Source organism: Rattus rattus, chromosome 3 (genome assembly GCF_011064425.1).
Source record: "Rattus rattus isolate New Zealand chromosome 3, Rrattus_CSIRO_v1, whole genome shotgun sequence".
Classification (NCBI taxonomy): domain Eukaryota; kingdom Metazoa; phylum Chordata; class Mammalia; order Rodentia; family Muridae; genus Rattus; species Rattus rattus.
The window spans coordinates 141,304,328-141,327,291 of NC_046156.1; the positions used below are offsets into that span (position 1 = coordinate 141,304,328).

The following is a 22,964-nucleotide window of genomic DNA, read 5'->3' on the forward strand; positions in this document are numbered from 1 at the left end:
GACACTACCTCAGAGTAAAAGGCTAGAAAACAACTTTCCAAGCAAACAGAAGAAGCAAGAAGGCGGAGCCATTCTAATATCGAATAAAATCTAATTGCAACTACAAATCATCAAAAAAGATAAGGAAGGACACTTTATATTCATCAAAGGAAAAATCCACCAAGATGAACTATCAATCATAAATATCTATGCTCCAAATAAAAGGGCACCTACATACATAAAAGAAACCTTACTAAAGCTCAAAACACACATTGCACCTCACAAAATAATAGTAGGAGATTTCAATACCCCACTCTCATCAATGGACAGAACAAGGAAACAGAAATTAAACAGAACATAGACAGACTAAGAGAAGTCATGAACCAAATATATTTAAAAGATATTTATAGAACATTCATTCTAAAGCAAAGGGATATACATTCTTCTCACCACCTCATGGTACTTTCTCCAAAATTGACCATATAATTGGTCAAAAAACAGGCCTCAACAGATACAGAAAGATAGAAATAAACCCATGTGTCCTATCAGACCACTACAGGCTAAAGCTGGTCTTCAAAAACAATAAGGGAAGAACGCCCACATATACATGGAAGTTGAACAATGCTTTATTCAATGATAACCTGGTCAAGGAAGAAATAAAGAAAGAAATTAAAGACCTGTTAGAATTTAATGAAAATGAAGGTACAACATACCCAAACTAATGGGACACAATGAAAGCTGTGCTAAGAGGAAAACTCATAGCTCTGAGTACCTGCAGAAAGAAACAGGAAAGAGCATATGTCAGCAGCTTGACAGCACACCTAAAAGCTGTAGAACAAAAAGAAGCAAATACACCGAGGAGGAATAGAAGGCAGGAAATAATCAAACTCAGAGCTGAAATCAACCAAGTAGAAACAAAAAGGACCATAGAAAGAATCAACAGAACCAAAAGTTGGTTCTTTGAGAAAATCAACAAGATAGATAAACCCTTAGCCAGACTAACGAGAGGACACAGAGAGTGTGTCCAAATTAACAAAATCAGAAATGAAAACGGAGACAAAACTATAGAATCAGAGGAATTAAAAAAAAATCATCAGATCCTACTACAAAAGCCTATACTCAACAAAACCTGAAAATCTGCAGGAAATGGACAATTTCCTAGACAGATACCAGGTACCGAAGCTAAATCAGGAACAGATAAACCAGTTAAACAACCCCATAACTCTTAACGAAATAGAAGCAGTCATTAAAGGTCTCCCAACCAAAAAGAGCCCAGGTCCGGATGGGTTTAGTGCAGAATTCTATCAGACCTTCATAGAAGACCTCATACCAATACTATCCAAAGTATTCCACAAAATTGAAACAGATGGAGCACTACCGAATTCCTTCTATGAAGCCACAATTACTCTTAAGCCTAAACCACACAAAGACCCAACAAAGAAAGAGAACTTCAGACAAATTCCCCTTTTGAATATCAACACAAAAATACTCAATAAAATTCTGGCAAACGGAATCCAAGAGCACATTAAACCATCATCCACATTATCAAGTAGGCTTCATCCCAGGCATGCAGGGATGGTTTAATATAAGGAAAACCATCAACGTGATCCATTATATAAACAAACTGAAAGAAAAAAACTACATGATCATTTCATTAGATGCTGAGAAAACATTTGACAAAATTCAACAACCCTTCATGATAAAAGTCCTGGAAAGAATAGGAATTCAAGGCCCATACCTAAACATTGTAAAAGCAATATGCAGCAAACCAGTCACTAACATTAAACTAAATGGAGAGAAACTTGAAGCAATCCCACTAAAATCAGGGACTAGACAAGGCTGCCCACTCTCTCCCTCCTTATTCAATATAGTTTTCGACATCCTAGCCAGAGCAATCAGACAACAAAAGGAGATTACGGGGATACAGAATGGAAAAGAAGAAGTCAAAATATCACTATTTGCAGATGATATGATAGTATATTTAAGTGATCCCAAAAGTTCCACCAGAGAACTACTAAAGCTGTAACCAACTTCAGCAAAGTGGCTGGGTATAAAATTTGTTGGGAGCAGCTAAAGATGACACTTACATCTAGTGGTCATTTGTGGTATACAATCATTTAGCCGTGTCTTTGGCCTTCCTCTGGCATTTACAAGGCCAAGGTGATATGCATGCTAATAAGGTATTTCATACTCCACCAATCCCCAGAGGAAAAGTTTACAGCCACTGTCTGTCCTGTATTTAAGGTGAGTGCCTTTGTTCCCCGGGGTCCCCCGTATCAAGAAGGAGGTGTTCCTGCAATAAAGGCTGTTGAGAAGAATCCAACGCTGTTGCATCTTCCTTGCTGGTCGAGGTGGGCGCTTCAAAAATTAACTCAAATAAATCAGTAGGCTTCCTCTACACAAAAGAGAAACAAACCAAGAAAGAAATTAGGAAAACAACACCCTTCATAATAGTCCCAAATAATAAAAAATACCTTGGTGTGACTTTAACCAAGCAAGTAAAAGATCTATACAATAAGAACTTCAAGACTCTGAAGAAAGAAATTGAAGAAGACCTCAGGAGATGGAAAGATCTCCCATGCTCATGGACTGGCAGGATTAATGTAGTAAAAATGGCCATTTTATCAAAAGCAATCTACAGATTCAATGCAATCCCCCATCAAAATGCCAATCCAATTCTTCGAAGAGTTAGACAGAGCAATTTGCAAATTCATCTGGAATAACAAAAAACCCAGGATAGCTAAAACTATCCTCAACAATAAAAGGACTTCAGGGGGAATCACTATCCCTGAACTCAAGCAGTATTACAGAGAAATAGTGATAAAAACTGCCTGGTATTGGTTCAGAGACAAACAAATAGACCAGTGGAATCAAATTGAAGACCCAGAAATGAACCCACTCACCTATGGGCACTTGATTTTTGACAAAGGAGCCAAAACCATCCAATGGAAAAAAGATGGCATTTTCAGCAAATGGTGCTGGTTCAACTGGAGATCAGCATGTAGAAGAATGCAAATCGATCCATGCTTATCACCCTGTACAAAGCTTAAGTCCAAGTGGATCAAGGACCTCCACATCAAACCAGATACACTCAAACTAATAGAAGAAAAACTTAGGAAGCATCTGGAACACATGGGCACTGGAGAAGATTTCCTGAACAAAACACCAGTGGCTTATGCTCTAAGATTAAGAATCAACAAATGGGATCTCATAAAACTGCAAAGCTTTTGTTAGGCAAAGGACACTGTGGTTAGGACAAAACGACAACCAACAGATTGGGAAAAGATCTTTACCAATCCTACAACAGATAGAGGCCTTATATCTAAACCATACAAAGAACTCAAGAAGTTAGACTGCAGGGAGACAAATAACCCTATTAGAAAATGGGGTTCAGAGCTAAACAAAGAATTCATAGCTGAGGAATGCTGAATGGCTGAGAAACACCTAAAGAAATGTTCAACATCTTTAGTCATAAGGGAAATGCAAATCAAAACAACCCTGGAATTCCACCTCACACCAGTCAGAATGCCTAAGATCAAAAACTCACGTGACAACAGATGCTGGCAAGAATGTGGAGAACGAGGAACACTCCTCCATTGTTGGTGGGATTGCAGACTGCTATAACCATTCTGGAAATCAGTCTGGAGGTTCCTCAGAAAATTGGACATTGAACTACCTGAGGATCCAGCTATACCTCTCTTGGGCATATACCCAAAAGATGCCCCAACATATAACAAAGACACATGCTCCACTATGTTCATAGCAGTCTTATTTATAATAGCCAGAATCTGGAAAGAACCCGGATGCCCTTCATCAGAGGAATGGATATAGAAAATGTGGTACACAATGGAATATTACTCAGCTATCAAAAACAATGACTATGAGATTCATAGGTAAATGGATGGAACTGGAAAATATCATCCTGAGTGAGGTAACCCAATCCCAGAAAAATGCACATGGTATGCGCTCATTGATAAGTGGCTATTAGCCCAAATGCTTGAATTGTCCAAGATGCACAGAACAAATGAAACTAAAGAAGGGTGACCAAAATGCAAATGCTTCACTCCTTCTTTTAAAGGGGAACAAGAATACCCCTGGCAGGGAATAGGGAGGCAAAGTTTAAAACAGAGGCAGAAGGAACACCCATTCAGAGCCTGCCCCACATGTGGCCCATACATATACAGCCACCAAACTAGATAAGATGGATGAAGCAAAGAAGTGCTAGCCGACAGGAACTGGATGTAGATCTCTCCTGAGAGACACAGCCAGAATACAGCAAATACATAGGTGAATGCCAGCAGCAAACCACTGAACCAAGAACGGGACCCCTGTTGAAGGAATCAGAGAAAGGACTGGAAGAGCTTGAAGGGGCTCAAGACCCCATATGAACAACAATGCCAAGCAACCAGAGCTTCCAGGGACTAAGCCACTACCCAACAACTATACATGGCCTAACCCTGGGCTCCAACCTCATAGGTAGCAATGAATAGCCTAGTAAGAGCACCAGTGGAAGGAGAACCCCTTCGTCCTGCCAAGACTGAACCCCCAGTGAACGTGATTGTTGGGGGGCAGTCGGTAATAGGGGGAGGGTGGGGAGGGTAACACCCACATAGAAGGGGATGGAGAGAAGTTAGGGGGTTGTTGGCCTGGAAACAGAGTAAGGGAATAACAATTGAAATGTAAATAAGAAATACCCAACTCAATAAAGATGGAGGGAAAAAAGAAATGTAAATACTTAAAATATTCAATAAAAATTTTAAAAATTACAAAAAAAATAAAGTGAACAGGTTGAGGTGTGAGCATGGAACAACATTCACTTCCACAAACTAGTCTCTGTGGTGTAAGAAAATACTCTGCAGTCTACAGAAAGAGAAACCTGAACAGCAATCCAGACTCAAAACCCTCAACCTACAATCTGCCCAACTTGCAAGATGTGCTGTGGCAATGATGGTGCAGAAATTGTGGGTGTGGTCAATCAATATTTGGTTTAACTTAAGGCCCACACCATAAGGTGGACCCTCTAATCCCAACACTGCCTGGATGGCCAGGAACCACATACTGGATAACCCAAACACAACTGAAAACAATCAATGAAATAATTCCTTATTGAATCCTGCTATAGTCTTAGATCAATGCTTTGCCCAGCCATCATCAGAGCTTGCTCTAGCAGTTTACTGGAGTGGGTACAGAGACCAATAGACAGACATTATGTCAAAACAGAGAATCTAAATTTGAGTTCTCCATCAGGTCTCTGCTATTAGAAATCAGGAAACTGTAGAGACAATCTTTTGTGTACTGAATGGAAGAATCACCTGTCAATATAATTTGATGGCCTATTGGCTGAGTCAGAAAATAGAGGGTAACATTTCTGATATGGAGAGAACCATGGGATAGAATCAGGCACAGGAATAGATTCACCCTGAAATCTAAGGAAACAGACACATAAAACTGAGGAATGGTATCCAGCCATGGGGCGCACACAGAATAGAACAAATGTGTTATAAATTCTGAGCTGGTTGGGAAGTGAACCAAAGCTTATGGCCTAGGTATTGAATAATTAAGTCTCAGAGTCATTTTTTCTGGGAACAAAGGGGTCCAATGGAAAAGCTCATGGCTACAAGGAACTCTGTGGAAGTTGGGAATAAAAGATTGAGGAAATAAGAGGGCATGGAGGATACCAGGAGAACATGACCTACAGAATCAACTAAGCAGACCCTGCATGGGTCTGCACCAGATCTTCTACATGTAAGGTATAGGCTACTAGTTTTATGGTTTTTGTGAGACTCATAATAGTGGTAGCAGGTGTACCTCTGGGTCTTTTGCCTGCTCTTAGGAACCATTTTCTCCTATTAGGTTGCCTTGACAGTCCTCAATATCAGGTCTTTTGCTTTGCTTTATTGTATCATGTTTTGTCATGCTTGGTTGATGTCTCCTAGAGGAAGGAAGGAAGGAAGGGAAGGGAAGGAAGGAAGGAAGGGAAGGAAGAAAGGAAAACATAATTAGTAATTCTGATATCTTTGAAAATATAGTCCATATTCACCATTAATAGAAATACAAGAATAATTATGTCCTATGTAAATAGGAAGTAATTTAAATATCAAGGGAAAAATTGAATACCATCTCTTCATCACATGAAAAAAATTTAATAAGAAAAAATTGTCAGTGTTATTTCCATGCAATATGTTCAATTACTACAGATATTATCATTACTTTATAATTTTATAACATATTATTGCATGTTACATCAATACTTTACTTTGATTCATAAATATTAGAGTAATAGTAATAATTTTCATTTATGAATGGCCTAAAATTGCCTAACCAGTTGGTGAACAGATGGCAGTTAACTATTAAATCTACATATTTAGCATTTACATTTACATAACATCATTAAAAAAAGAGCAGAATTATCATAACTTATCTTTCAGTGTCCCAAATTTTAAATGCTAGAAATCCCGATATCTTTTGAAATCCCAAGTTTTAACACTGTCTATTCTGTTTTTCACATTGAAATTAACACCCAGATGACTGTTTCACCATCACCTACAAGCTCTACTCATAGACGTCCTGAATCAGTACCTCCAGAGTTAGCTATTCTACATTTTAAGTGATATCACCCAGGCTGTTTTGCACTCTACAAACATTGCAAACAAATAGAAAATTTCTAGGAGGTGCCACATTTTCCAGAAGCAAGTTATAACGCATGCCACATTCTTGGTCTCAGAAAAGGGTGTGTTCAGACTGAAAAGAATTCTAATGGCAACCACTAAGCCCTGAATGACTACTTGTTCCTATCATTTTTTTTATATTGTTCAAACACATAGCTATTTTCTGGATATCAGACAAACATTAATTGTTCACAGAAAATCGATTTGTTTGCCCATTCTACATATACTGCATGGTTAAGATAGGTGAAGAAAATCTCTAACTACTTCATTTGGTTTCCCTCCAGTCATTAACTGAAGGTATTAAGAAGGAAAAACTGCAACTTTGCCACACCATAATTTTCATTCTACTAAACAGCCTCTAATATTTAAATAGACACACCACAATGTCTCATGTTATAATTTCTGACAATGACATGATGAAAAATACAACTAGTCCTTCAAGCTTAGGTAACAAGCTTCAATCCTCTACTGTATAGGGCATGCCTAGCCATATTTTTCACTTAAACATTGGACCACTTACCTACCTTTGAGTTCTGCTGGGAAAACCAAATGTATACTTACATTCCTCAGAGATTTGCTGATGTCCTTCAGATCTATCTGAAGAATATTTCCAATGATAGGAAGAGGTGTGGGGCCAGGAGGAAGGTTTCTTCTCTGAAAATTCTGCTTCCACAGTGAAAGGAGAAGCAGACATGTTAGAAAAAGCCCCAGAAACACACCTAGAATCATTGCTTCCTTCTCTTCTTAAGATGTGACTGTACACACAACCGAAAGCTTATATAATGAAATCTGCCAATACATCTGTGAATTTCTGATACAAAACAGACCAACCAGAAAGAACACTTAATCTCTCCTCCCATTGGACTTTGTTCTAACATAGTGATAAGTAAAGTGCTGGCTCCTTTGCTCTCATTTATGCTACAGAAGATCCTGTAGATTGTGTAATGGGTTGGGTTTGAAAAATTTAGGTGAAAAGGTTTTCTGATATGTAGCCACAAATGAAAAAGAAACAATAAGGATATTTCATGATAGAAAATTGGAAAGTTTTGGAAAATTCTGAATTCCCAAAGCTAACAAACAATTAAGGACTTCTAATATTAGAAAAGTTTTATATTTTATATAACTGGCAAATAAAAAGAAATTTTACATTGTATAAAACATTGACTATTCTTTCACAATAACACAATGAGATGAGTTTTCCAATAATATGCTAACATTACGAAGACACTAACAGAAAAGCGCAAATAACATATATGGTCAATGATAATACAATAAGTTTTTAATTAAACTAATGAGGATAATTTTTATCATAAGACAATTTTAAGATAGATATATAGATGATCACATTTTATATTTCAAATATGGAAAGGAACTTTCTGTCAGGAAACCTGTCATTCTAACACAGCTCCTAGATATCGAGTATATTTAAATTAGAGCTAATAACCACTGTTATTCAGTATTATTTACAGATCAGAATAATCCCATCAACTAAAATATATACCATTAGAAATTACCCTATTATACTTCTTCTGCTCTTGTTCTAAAGCCAGAATTACCACATTAAATACATACCTTTTATTAGTTCAAGTTTAACACAATAAGATATTTTCCCAAACAAAAAAATTAAAAAATCAATCTTCTTTCCATAATGAAGAAAGACTGAACCTCAGAGAACTTGGTTACAGCAAGTTAGAAAATTATAGGTTTCAAAATGTTATTTAGATACATTAATTATGTCATTTTCACAAATAAAATTAAATAATACACAATGGAAAGCAAACTTGCGAACTAGAAGCAATAGAAAATGAGTGTTGTACTTCAAATATAAAACACCCCCATGGGCTCATGTATTTGAATACTTGGAGGCATGATTTTGAAGAACTATGAATTCTTTCTGTCCAAGGAAAATGTTACTTTCTTATGGATACTTGAGCAGAAGGTGAGGTTTTATAGCCTAGATCTACCATTGCTGTGTGCTTTCTGTTCCAACAAAGTGTGAAAATTGGAGGTATCCCAGTTAGACACTCTCGCCATCAGGCATCATCTTTCCCTATGCCTTTCCCTACATGGTGAACCAAAACCCCTCATTCTATGAAACAAAATGAAGTCTTCAAATTGTTTCCTTCCAGATGTTTAGTCACAACTACAAGAAAAATAACCAAAAGAGAAAGTTTATATATGAAGTGGGGTCATTCTGATACATCTAACTGAAATTCTTAACCTTTGAAATTGGTCTTCTAGAAGACTGTGTAAGAGTTTACAGATGTAAGCTAAGAATATTTAGAGTGCTATAAACAGAGCTTAATAGGGTAATGTGTTAAGAGTTTGGAGGGTGGGAATGCTGAAAGAATGAGAACAGTGGAAGACTATCTCACGAGGTTTATTATGGGAAACTACTTCTAGGAACTGGGATAGAGGGTATTCCTGTTTAATTTGGGCATAAAATATGGTTACATTCTGCTTATTTCATAAGAACTTGAGTAAAGCTAGATTCAAAAGTAATAACCTAATTTGTTCAGTAGAGGAAATGTCAAGACAGGAGAGCATTTTAGTTGCGGCATGCCTGTTGATCACTGCTCTTATCTCAGTGAAAGAGAACAGCGCATGGGACAGAACTATATGAAAACATTTTGTTTTGTGGAGAACAAATGGGAGCTAGCTTAACATAGTATTTATTTGATGGGTAAAGCTACTAATATGATGTAATTGGAAAAGATATTGCCATAGCAAATTAGAAACTAGGACCTCTGCACTGAGACAATAAGAAAGATTCCTTGGGAACAAGATACCATCCGTCAGAGGTTGTAACTTGTAAGAATACAAATTCACATGAAATTAGGGAACCTAAACTGAGATTTCTGCAACAACTTTCATCTCAAAAAGCCTTACCTTTGAAGCATTTCCCCATGGTGAACCTCAAGAGAACAAATATGTCACTGCGTATGTGGCACAAGAATTCCTGTAGTTGGTCTTGATCTGCTAATAAAACCTGGTGATATTACCTACATGGTAATAGCCTTATAGGTATAAAATACAAAGTTAGGGAGTTGCAAAGGCTTGCCCCATGGCACCAAACAACTTCACACACGAAGTAATGTTTGACAGTATAGAATTCTATACACTAAATAACAAAGACACCATTATATAAAGCTGAGAAGATGAGCCATATACAGTAAAGAAGATGTCATGCTGTTCTTACTGCCAGTACTTTGGGACATTTGCTGAAAGGGCTATAAATATAAGTGTGTAGATGATCACAGACAGTGCGGAAGATAGACTTGAACAGTTGTGGCTACCTTATGATGTCAAAAACTGATTCTATCCTGAGCCCCAGATGCTGGATATTGAGTTGCAGGAATTTTTGATACCCTACTGGATGTTATTTTTGCCTTGTTCTGTTCTTTCTATTTCCTGCTGCCATTCTTCCTTTTTGGAGTGTTAATGTTTACTTTTCCTCAAGCAATATCAGAAGAATGTAATTAAGTTTTTATCTTACAGAGTTTCTGTTAACAGATTGCCTTTGGTCTCAGAAGGAATTTTAGACTTTAGACTATTGAACAATGTATGGACTGTTGAAGTCTACAGGAACATTGTGAGTTGTAATAAATGCATTTTGAATTATGAGACAACCAGGAGCATAGGAATCAAGGTAAGAAGTCGAATTTGAGTGACAGATTTAAACTTCTGCCACAACTTTGTCCAACCCAATCCTGCCCAGAGAGAGCTTGTCTCACAGGAGTGCTGACACACTTAAGATCACAGGCTTACAGGATCATAGGACAACAATCTACAACCAGAAACAACAAGAGCAGCTAACACCAGATGATGAGAGGAAAGCAGAAGAGCATAAGGAACAAAATAACAAGACTATTTTGCATCATCAGGACCCAATTCTCCTACCAGTGCAAGCCCTAGATATGGCAAGAAAACTAAGATTCTGATTTAAAACCACATATCACGATGATTATAAAGGAGTTTCAGAAGGACATAAATAACTCCCTTAAAGAAATACAGGACAACTCAGGTAAAAAGGTAGAAGCTCTTAAAGACATATAGGAAAAAAACAACAGCACAGGTGAAGGACTTGAACAAAACCATTCCAGATCTACAAATGGACAAAGAAATAACAAAGGAAGACAAGTCTAAAGATAGAAAACCTGGGAAAGAGATCTGGAGTTATAGATGCAAGCACCACCAACAGAATAAAAGAAAAAGAAGAGAAATTCTCAGGTGTAGAAGATAACTTAGAAAACATTGACAAAACACTCAAAAAAATTCAAAATGCAAAAAGGTTGTAGGAAATCTAGGACACAATGAAAAAACCAAACCTAAGGATAATAGGTATCAAAGAGAGAAAGGATTCCCAAGACAAAGAGACAGTAAATATCTTCAACAAAATCCATCCAACATATAGTCACCAAACCCAGACACTATTGCCAATACCAAGAAATACATATTGACAGGAGCCTGACATAGCTGTCTCCTGGGATGCTATGCCAGAGCCTGACAAATACAGAGGCAGATGCTCCCATCTAACCACTGGACTGAAAATGGGGTCCCCAATGGAGGAGTTACAGAAAGGACTGGGGGAACTGAAGGGATTTGCAATTACATAGGAAGAACAACACTATCACCAACCAGACCCACCAGAGCTTCCAGGAACCAAACCACCAACCAAACAGTACACATGGAGTGACTCATGTTCCAGCTGCATATGTAGCAGAGGATGGTCTTGCTGTGAAGTCTCAATGTCCCAATGTACAGGAATACCGGGGTGGGGATGCAGAAGAAAGTGGGTGGATCGGTGGGTGGGCGGGTGAAGGAACACCCTTATAAAAGCAGGGGGAAGGGGTATGGGATAAAGGGTTTGCAGAGGAGAAAGCTGGAAAGGAGGATAACATTTGAAATGTAAATAAAGAAAATATCCAATAAAAGAAAAAAAAAAAAAAAGAAGAAAACTTCCCTAACCTAAAAAAAGAGATGCCCATAAACATACAAGAAGCCTAAAGAACCCCAAATAGATTGGACCAGAAAAGAAATTCCAACCACCATATAATAATCAAAACGCCAAATGCACAAAACAAAATAAAAATATTAAAATCGGTAACAGATAAAGGTCAAGTAACATATAAAGTTAGACCTATTGGAATTACATCAGACTTCTCAACAGAGACTCTGAAACCCAGAAGACCCTGGAAAAATGTTATATAAACCCTAAGAGAACACAAATGTTAACACAGGCTACTATATCCAGAAAAATATCTCAATTATCATAAATGAAAAAAACAAGATATTCCATGACAAAACCAAATTTACACAATATCTTTCTACAAATCCAGACCTACAAAAGGAAATGTATGGAAAACCCCAACACAAGGAGGGAAACAACACCCAAGAAAAAGCGAGAAATTAATCTTCTTTCAACAAACCCAAAAGAAGATACCCACACAAACAAAATTATACCACTAACAAAATAAAACAACAACAACAAAATAGGAAGCAATAATCGATGGTCCTTAATATCTCTAAACATCTATAGACTCAATTTTCAAAAAAAAAAACACTTAGATTGACAGACTGGATACATAAACAGGAAACAGCATACTGCTGCATATAGGAAACATACCTCAGTGACAAAATGTAAATACATAAAATACCTAATAAAAAGTAAATTGCTTTGAACTCCCCCAAAGAAATATAGAAAAATACAATCAAGTATGTGAAGGAATTGAACAAAATGGTCCAAGACCTAAAAAGAGAAATAGAAACAATAAAGAAAACACAAATGCACATAACTCTGGAGATAGAAAATTTTGGAAAGCGATCAGGAGCTACAGATGCAAGCTGTAATAGAATATAAGAGATAGAAGAGAGAATCTCAAGTGTAAAAGATGCTGACACATTGATCAAATAAAATAGAAAATGTAAAAAGCTTCTACCACAAAATCTACAGACAAAATCTAAGAATCACAGAAAGAGAGTAAAGATGTCAAGATCAAAGGGCCAGTAAACATTTTCAACAAAATCATAGAAGAAAACTTCCCTAACCTAAAGAAAGAGATGTGCATAAACATACAAGAAGCCTACAGAACAACAAATAGATTTGACAAGAAAAGAAAATCCTTCCATCACATAATAAGCAAAACACTAAATGTACAGAACAAAGAAAGAATATTAAAAGATGTAAGGAAAAAGGCCAAGTAACATAGAGGTAGACCTAACAAATTTACATAGACTCTAAAAGCCAGGTCTTAGACAGATAGATGTCAAACAGACACTAAGACAAAACAGATGCCAGCACAGGCTACTGTACCCAGCGAAGACTCAAATCACCAAAGAGAAATCAAGATATTCCATAATAAAGTGAACTTTAAACCATATCTTTCTACTAATGCAACCATACAGAGGATACTAGAAGAAAAATTCCAAATCAAGAGGGATAACTATACCTTCACCCCAGAAAAGCAAGAAATTAGAGAATTCACAACAAAACAAAGAGAAACACATTAACATAACACCACCTCGAACAACAAAAATATTTGCCTATGAATTTCATGAAGTCATTGTTTTTAATAGCAAAGTACTATGCCAGTGGGTAGATGTACATTTTCTTAATACATTCCTCTGTTGAAGGACATCTGGGTTCTTTCCAACTTCTCACTATTATAAATAAAGTTTCTATGAACATAGAGCATATGTCCTTGTTATATGTTTAAGCATCTTTTGGGTATATACCCAGGAGTAGTATAGCTGGTCCTCAGGTAGTACTATGTCCAATATTCTGAGGATCGGCCAGACAAATTTGCAGAGTGGTTGTACAAGCTTGCAATCCCACCAACAATGGAGGAGTATTCCTCTTTCTCCACATCCTTGCCAGCAGCTCTTGTCACCTGAGTTTCTGATCTTAGCCGTTCTGACTGATGTGAGGTGGAATCTTGGACTTGTTTTGATTTGCATTACCCTGTTGACTAAGGACGTTGAAATTTTCTTTGGATACTTCTCAGCATTTCAATATTCCTCAGCTGAGAATTCTTTGTTTACCTCTGTACCCCATTTTTAATAAGGATATTTGATTCTCTGGAGTCTAACTTCTTGAACTCTTGGTAAATATTGGATATTAATCCTTTATTGGATGTAGGATTGGTAAAGAACTTTTCCCAATCTGTTGGTTGCCATTTTGTCCTAATTAGAGTGTCCTTTGCCTTACAGAAGCTTTGCAATTTTATGAGGTCTCATTTGTCGATTCTTGATCTTAGAGCATAAGCCATTGGTGTTCTGTTCAGGAAATTTTCCCCATGTCCATGTAATTGAGTCTCTTCCCAACTATTTCTTTTATTAGTTTGAGTGTATTTGGTTTTATGTGGAGGTCATTGATCCACTTGGATTTGAACTTTGCACAGAGAGATATGAATGGATCAATTTGCATTCTTCTACATGCTGACCTCCAGTTGAACCAGCACCATTTGTTAAAAATGCTGTCTTTTTTTCCGCTGGATGGTTTTAACTACTTTGTAAAAGATCAAGGGACCATAGGTGTGTGGGTGCTTTTCTGGGTCTTCAATTCTATTCCACTAATCTATCTGCCTGTCTCTGTACCAAAACCATACACTTTTTATCACTATTGCTCTATAATACAGCCTGATGTCAAGGATGGTGATTTCCCCCAAGAAGTTTTTTTATCATTGAGAATAGTTTTCCCTATCCTGGATTTTTGTTATTTCAAATAGATTTGCAAATTGCTCTTCTTGACTCTATGAAGAATTGAGTTGGAATTTTGATGGGGACGGCATTGAATCTGTAGATTGCTTTTGGCAAGATGGCCATTTTTACAATATTAATCCTGCCAATCTATGAGCATGGGAGATATTTCTATATTCTGTGATGATCTTCAATTTCTTTCTTCACAGACTAGAAGTTCTGTCATACAGATTTTTCCCTTCCTTGGTGAGAGCCACAATGAGGGATTTTGTATTATTTGTGACTATTGCGAATGGTGTCCTTTCCCTAATTTCTTTCTCAACCTATTTATCCTTTGAGTAGAGGAAGTCTACTGATTTGTTCAAGTTAATTTTATACACAGCCACATTTGCTGAAGTTGTTTATCAGGCTTAGGGGTTCTCTGGTAGAACTTTTGGGATCACTTAAGTATAGTATCTGTCATCAGCAAATAATGATATTTTGACTTCTTCCTTTCCAATTTATATCTCTTTGACCTCCTTTTCCTGTCTGATTGCTTTGGCTAGGACTTAGAGTATTACATTGAATAACTAAAAGAGAGAATATACAGCCTTGTCTACTCTGGGTCCATTTAATTTGATGTTGGCTACTGGTTTGCTGTATATTGCTTTTACTATATTTAGGTAATAGCTTTGAATTCCTGATCTTTCCAAGACTTTTATCATGAAGGGGTGTTGAATTTTGTCAAATGCTTTCTCAGTGTCTAAATGATCACATGTGGGGTTTTTTTGTTGTTGTTATTTGTTTGGTTTTTTTTTTTTTACTTTGTTTATATAGTGGATTCCCTCGATGGATTTCAGTATATTGAACCATCCCTGCATCCCTGGGATGAAGCCTACTTGATCATAATGGATAATCATTTTGATGTGTTCTTGTATTCGATTTGCTAGAACTTATATTGAGTATTTTTGCATCAATATTCATAAGGGAAATTCGTCTGAAGTTTTCTTTATATGTTTGGTCTTTGTGTGGTTTAGGTATAAGCAATAATTGTGGCTTCATAGAAGGAATTTGATAATCTTCCTTCTGTTTCTACTTTGTAGAAGAGTTTGGACAGTATTGTTACTAGGTCTCCTGTGAAGTTCTGATAGAATTCTTCACTAAACCCATCTGGTCCTGGGCTGTTTCTGGTTCAGAGACTTTTAATACCTGCTTCTATTTCTTTAGGAGTTATGGGACTGTTTAGATGATTTATCTGATCATGATTTTCTTTGGTACCTGATGTCTGTCTAGAAAATTCTCCATTTCATCCAAATTTTCCAGTTTTTTTTATTATTATTTTTTTTTATTAACTTGAGTATTTCTTATATACATTTCGAGTGTTATTCCCTTTCCCGGTTTCCGGGCAAACATCCCCTTCCCTCCCCCCCTTCCTTATGGGTGTCCCCTCCCCACCCTCCCCCATTGCCACCCTCCCCCCGACAGTCTAGTTCACTGGGGGGTTCAGTCTTAGCAGGACCCAGGGCTTCCCCTTCCACTGGTGCTCTTACTAGGCTATTCATTGCTACCTATGAGGTCAGAGTCCAGGGTCAGTCCATGTATAGTCTTTAGGTAGTGGCTTAGTTCCTGGAAGCTCTGGTTGCTTGGCATTGTTGTACATATGGGGTCTCAAGCCCCTTCAAGCTCTTCCAGTTCTTTCTCTGATTCCTTCAACGGGGGTCCCGTTCTCAGTTCAGTGGTTTGCTGCTGGCATTCGCCTCTGTATTTGCTGTATTCTGGCTGTGTCTCTCAGGATCGATCTACATCCGGCTCCTGTCAGTCTGCACTTCTTTGCTTCATCCATCTTGTATAATTGGGTGGCTGTATATGTATGGGCCACATGTGGGGCAGGCTCTGAATGGGTGTTCCTTCAGTCTCTGTTTTAATCTTTGCCTCTCTCTTCTCTGCCAAGGGTATTCTTGTTCCCCTTTTAAAGAAGGAGGAAGCATTCACATTTTGATCATCCGTCTTGAGTTTCATTTGTTCTAGGCATCTAGGGTAATTCAAGCATTTGGGCTAATAGCCACTTATCAGTGAGTGCATACCATGTATGTCTTTCTGTGATTGGGTTAGCTCACCAGGATGATATTTTCCAGTTCCAACCATTTGCCTAATAATTTCATAAAGTCGTTGTTTTTGATAGCTGAGTAATATTCCATTTGTAGATGTACCACATTTTCTGTATCCATTCCTCTGTTGAAGGGCATCTGGGTTCTTTCCAGCTTCTGGCTATTATAAATAAGGCTGCGATAAACATAGTGGAGCACGTGTCTTTTTTATATGTTGGGGCATCTTTTGGGTATATGCCCAAGAGAGGTATAGCTGGATCCTCAGGCAGTTCAATGTCCCATTTTCCGAGGAACCTCCAGACTGATTTCCAGAATGGTTGTACCAGTCTGCAACCCCACCAAAAATGGAGGAGTGTTCCTCTTTCTCCACATCCTCGCCAGCATTTGCTGTCACCTGAGTTTTTGATGTTAGCCATTCTCACTGGTGTGAGGTGAAATCTCAGGGTTGTTTTTGATTTGCATTTCCTGATGACTAAAGATGTTGAACATTTCTTTTAGGTGTTTCTCAGCCATTCGGCATTCCTCAGCTGTGAATTCTTTGTTTAGCTCTGAACCCCATTTTTTAATAGGTTATTTGTCTCCCCTGGGTCTAACTTTTTGAGTTCTTTGTATATTTTGGATATAAGGCCTCTATCTGTTGTAGGATTGGTAAAGATCTTTTCCCAATCTGTTGGTTGTGCAATTTTGTCCTATCCACAGTGTCCTTTGCCTTACAGAAGCTTTTGTAGTTTTATGAGATCCCATTTGTCGATTCTTGATCTTAGAGCATAAGCCATTGGTGTTTTGTTCAGGAAATTTTTTCCAGTGCCCATGTGTTCCAGATGCTTCCCTAGTTTTCTTTCTATTAGTTTGAGGTGTCTGGTTTGATGTGAGGTCCTTGATCCACTTGGACTTAAGCTTTGTACAGGGTGATAAGCATGGATCGATCTGCATTCTTCTACATGTTGACCTCCAGTTGAACCAGCACCATTTGCTGAAAATGCTATCTTTTTTCCATTGGATGGTTTTGGCCTTTGTCAAAAATCAAGTGACCATAGGTGTGTGGGTTCATTTCTGGGTCTTCAATTCTATTCCATTGGTCTATCTGTCTGTCTCTGTACCAATACCATGCAGTTTTTATCACTATTGCTCTGTAATACTGCTTGAGGGATAGTGATTCCCCCAGAAATCCTTTTATTGTTGAGGATAGTTTTAGCTATCCTGGGCTTTTGTTATTCCAGATGAATTTGCAAATTGTTCTGTCTAACTCTTTGAAGAATTGGATTGGTATTTTGATGGGGATTGCATTGAATCTGTAGATCGCTTTTGGTAAAATGGCCATTTTACTATATTAATCCTGCCAATCCATGAGCATGGGAGATCTTTTCCATCTTCTGAGGTCTTCTTCAATTTCTTTCTTCAGAGTCTTGAAGTTCTTGTTGTACAAATCTTTACTTGCTTGGTTAAAGTCACACCGAGGTACTTTTTTATATTATTTGGGTCTATTATGAAGGGTGTCGTTTCCCTAATTTCTTTCTCGGCTTGTTTTCTTTTGTGTAGAGGAAGGCTACTGATTTATTTGAGTTAATTTTATACCCAGCCACTTTGCTGAAGTTGTTTATCAGCTTTAGTAGTTCTCTGGTGGAACTTTTTGGGATCACTTAAATATACTATCATATCATCTGCAAATAGTGATATTTTGACTTCTTCTTTCCGATCTGTATCCCCTTGACCTCCTTTTGTTGTCTGATTGCTCTGGCTAGAACTTCAAGAACTATATTGAATAAGTAGGGAGAGAGTGGGCAGCCTTGTCTCGTCCCTGATTTTAGTGGGATTGCTTCAAGTTTCTCTCCATTTAGTTTAATGTTAGCAACTGGTTTGCTGTATATGGCTTTTACTATGTTTAGGTATGGGCCCTGAATTCCTATTCTTTCCAGGACTTTTATCATAAAGGGGTGTTGAATTTTGTCAAATGCTTTCTCAGCATCTAATGAAATGATCATGTGGTTTTGTTCTTTCAGTTTGTTTATATAATGGATCACGTTGATGGTTTTCCGTATATTAAACCATCCCTGCATGCCTGGGATGAAGCATACTTGATCATGGTGGATGATTGTTTTGATGTGCTCTTGGATTCGGTTTGCCAGAATTTTGTTGAGTATTTTTGCGTCGATGTTCATAAGGGAAATTGGTCTGAAGTTCTCTTTCTTTGTTGGGTCTTTGTGTGGTTTAGGTATAAGAGTAATTGTGGCTTCATAGAAGGAGTTCGGTAGTGCTCCATCTGTTTCAATTTTGTGGAATAGTTTGGATAATATTGGTATGAGGTCTTCTATGAAGGTCTGATAGAATTCTGCACTAAACCCGTCTGGACCTGGGCTCTTTTTGGTTGGGAGACCTTTAATGACTGCTTCTATTTCGTTAGGAGTTATGGGGTTGTTTAAATGGTTTATCTGTTCCTGATTTAACTTCAGTACCTGGTATCTGTCTAGGAAATTGTCCATTTCCTGCAGATTTTCAAGTTTTGTTGAATATAGGCTTTTGTAGTAGGATCTGATGATTTTTGAATTTCCTCTGAATCTGTAGTTATGTCTCCTTTTCATTTCTGATTTTGTTAATTTGGACACACTCTCTGTGTCCTCTCGTTAGTCTGGCTAAGGGTTTATCTATCTTGTTGATTTTCTCAAAGAACCAACTTTTGGTTCTGTTGATTCTTTCTATGGCCCTTTTTGTTTCTACTTGGTTGATTTCGCTCTGAGTTTGATTATTTCCTGCCTTCTACTCCTCCTGGGTGTATTTGCTTCTTTTGTTCTAGAGCTTTAGGTGTGCTGTCAAGCTGCTGACATATGCTCTTTCCTGTTTCTTTCTGCAGGCACTCAGCGCTATGAGTTTTCCTCTTAGCACAGCTTTCATTGTGTCCTATAAGTTTGGGTATGTTGTACCTTCATTTTCATTAAATTCTAAAAAGTTTTTAATTTCTTTCTTTATTTCTTCCTTGACCAGGTTATCATTGAGTAGAGCATTGTTCAATTTCCACGTATATGTGGGCATTCTTCCCTTAGTGTTATTGAAGACCAGCTTTAGGCCGTGGTGGTCCGATAGCACACATGGGATTATTTCTATCTTTCTGTACCTGTTGAGGCCCGTTTTTTGATCAATTATATGGTCAATTTTGGAGAAAGTACCATGAGGAGCTGAGAAGAAGGTTTATCCTTTTGCATTAGGGTAGAACGTTCTATAAATATCCGTTAAGTCCATTTGGCTCATGACTTCTCTTAGTCTGTCTACGTCTCTGTTTAATTTCTGTTTCCATGATCTGTCCATTGATGAGAGTGGGGTGTTGAAGTCTCCTACTATTATTGTGTGAGGTGCAATGTGTGTTTTGAGCTTTAGTAAGGTTTCTTTTACGTATGTAGGTGCCCTTGTATTTGGGGCATAGATATTTAGGATTGAGAGTTCCTCTTGGTGGATTTTTCCTTTGATGAATATAAAGTGTCGTTCCTTATCTTTTTTGATGACTTTTAGTTGAAAATTGACTTTATTTGATATTAGAATGGCTACTCCAGCTTGCTTCTTCAGACCATTTGCTTGGAAAGTTGTTTGCCAGCCTTTCACTCTGAGGTAGTGTCTGTCTTTGTCTCTGAGGTGTGTTTCCTGTAGGCAGCAGAATGCAGGGTCCTCGTTGCGTATCCAGTTTGTTAATCTATGTCTTTTTATTGGGGAGTTGAGGCCATTAATGTTGAGAGATATTAAGGAATAGTGATTATTGCTTCCTGTTATATTCATATTTGGATGTGTTATGTTTGTGTGCTTTTCTTCTCTTTGTTTTGTTGCCAAGACGATTAGTTTCTTGACTCTTCTTGGGTATAGCTTGCCTCCTTATGTTGGGCTTTACCATTAATTATCCTTTGTAGTGCTGGATTTGTAGAAAGATATTGTGTAAATTTGGTTTTGTCATGGAATATCTTGGTTTCTCCATCTATGTTAATTGAGAGTTTTGCAGGATACAGTAGCCTGGGCTGGCATTTGTGTTCTCTTAGGGTTCTGTATGACATCAGTCCAGGATCTTTCTGGCCTTCATAGTTTCTGGCTAAAAGTCTGGTGTGATTCTGATAGGTCTGCCTTTTATATGTTACTTGACCTTTTTCCCTTACTGCTTTTAATATTCTTTCTTTATTTTGTGCGTTTGGTGTTTTGACTATTATGTGTGGGGAGGTGTTTCTTTTCTGGTCCAATCTATTTGGAGTTCTGTAGGCTTTTGTATGCCTATGGGTATCTCTTTTTTTTAGGTTAGGGAAGTTTTCTTCTATGATTTTGTTGAAGATATGTACTGGTCCTTTGAGCTGGGAGTCTTCACTCTCTTCTATACCTATTATCCTTAGGTTTGATCTTCTCATTGAGTCCTGGATTTCCTGTATGTTTTGGACCAGTAGCTTTTTCCACTTTACATTATCTTTGACAGTTGAGTCAATGATTTCTATGGAATCTTCTGCTCATGAGATTCTCTCTTCCATCTCTTGTATTCTGTTGGTGAAGCTTGTATCTACAGCTCCTTGTCTCTTCTTTTGGTTTTCTATATCCAGGGTTATTTCCATGTGTTCTTTCTTGATTGCTTCTATTTCCATTTTTAATTCCTTCCACTGTTTGATTGTGTTTTCCTGGAATTCTTTCAGGGATTTTTGTGTCTCCTTTCTATGGGCTTCTACTTGTTTATTTATGTTTTCCTGGAATTCTTTCAGGCATTTTTGTGATACCTCTCTGTAGTCTTCTACTTGTTCTCTAAGGGAGCTCTTCACGTCTTTCTTGAAGTTCTCCAGCATCATGGTCAAATATGATTTTGAATCTAGAACTTGCTTTTCTGGTGTGTTTGGATATTCCGCGTTTGCTTTGGTGGGAGAATTGGGCTCCGATGATGCAATGTAGTCTTGGTTTCTGTTGCTTGGGTTCCTGCGCTTGCCTCTCGCCATCAAATTATCTCTAGTGTTACTTTGTTCTGCTATTTCTGACAGTGGCTAAACTGTCCTATAGGCCTGTGTGTCAGGAGTGCTGTAGACCTGTTTTCCTCTCTTTCAGTCAGTTATGGGGACAGAGTGTTCTGCTTTCGGGCGTGTAGTTTTTCCTTTCTACAGGTCTTCAGCTGTTCCTGTGGACCTGTGCCTTGAGTTCACCAGGCAGGTCACTTGCAGCAGAAAAGTTGGTCTTACCTGTGGTCCCGAGGCTCAAGTTCGCTCTCGGGGTGCTGCCCACGGGCTCTCCGCGGTGGCAGCAACCAGGAAGATCTGCACCGCCCCTTCCGGGAGCCTCCGTGCACCAGGGTTCCAGATGGATTCTGGTGCTTTCCTCTGGACTCAGTAATGTGTGCAGAGAGCAGTCTCTTCTGATTTCGCAGGCGTGTCTGCCTCTCTGAAGGTTTAGCTCTCCCTCCCACGGGATTTGGGTGCAGAGAACTGTTTATCCGGTCTGTTTCCTTCAGGTTCCGGCGGTGTCTCAGGCAGGGCTCCTGCTGCTCCTGGGCCCTCCCCCACAGGAACCCAGAGGCCTTGTACAGTTTCCTCTTGGGCCAGGGATGTGGGCAGGGGTGGGCAGTGTTGGTGGTCTCTTCCGCCTGCAGCCTCAGGAGTGCCCACCTGACCAGGCGGTAAGGTCTGTCTCCCACGGGTCTGGGAGCAGAGAGCTGCTGTGGGCCGGGGTCTGTTAGTGTGGGGCTGAAGGTGACATACGGACGTTCCGGTCCTAGAGGAATTCTGCCTCTGTTTGTCCCGATTCCACTAGGCAAGTCACTTGCAGCAGATAAGTTAGTCTTACCTGTGGTCCCGAGGCTCAAGTTCGCTCGCGGGGTGCTGCCCACGGGCTCTCCGCGGTGGCCCAGTTTTTTTTAAATATAGACTTTTGTCATAGGCTCTGATGATTTTTTTAATATCCTCAGTGTCTGTTGTTATGTCTCCCTTTTCATTTCTGATTTTGTTAATTTGGATACCCTCTCTGTGCCCTCTGGTTAGTCTGGCTAAGGGTTTATTTATCTTGTTAATTTTTTCAAAGAACCAGCTCTTGCTTTTGTTTATTCTTTGTATAGTTTATTTTGTGTCTACTCATTTGATTTCAGCCCTGAGTTTAATTATTTCCTGCCTTCTACTCCTCTTAAGTGTATTTGCTTCTTTTTGTTCTAGAGCTTTCAGTTGTGCTGTCAAGCTGCTAGTGTATGCTCTCTCCAGGTTGTTTTTTGTTTTGGTTTGGTTTTTTTTGTTTTTGAGGCACTCTGAGCTATGAGATTTCCTCTTAACACAGCTTCCATTTAGTCCCATAAGTTTTGGTATGCTGTGCCTTCATTTTTCTTAAATTCTAAAAAGCCTTTAATTTCTTTCTTTACTTCTTTCTTGACCAAGTTATCACTGAATAGAATGTTGTTCAACTTCCTTGTGTATGTGGATTTTCTGTTGTGTTTGTTGTTATTGAAGACCAGCCATAGTCCATGGTGATCCGATAGGATGCATGGGATTATTTCAATCTTCTTGTATCTGTTGAGACCTGTTTTGTGAGTTTATAACATGAGTTTAGT

At 38.3% G+C, this 22,964-nt stretch overlaps 1 protein-coding gene across 1 annotated transcript in view; it reads right to left on the bottom strand.

Annotated features, from left to right (window-relative positions):
* The window catches only part of LOC116897018 (cytochrome P450 2C42-like), a 68,093-nt gene extending 60,688 nt beyond the window's left edge, over nt 1-7,405 (bottom strand). The window contains exon 1 of the mRNA XM_032898625.1: nt 7,209-7,405. Coding sequence (XP_032754516.1) covers nt 7,209-7,376 — 168 coding nt within the window. The 5' untranslated portion in view covers nt 7,377-7,405. The remainder of the gene's footprint in view (nt 1-7,208) is intronic.
* Nucleotides 7,406-22,964: the final 15,559 nt, after the last annotated feature.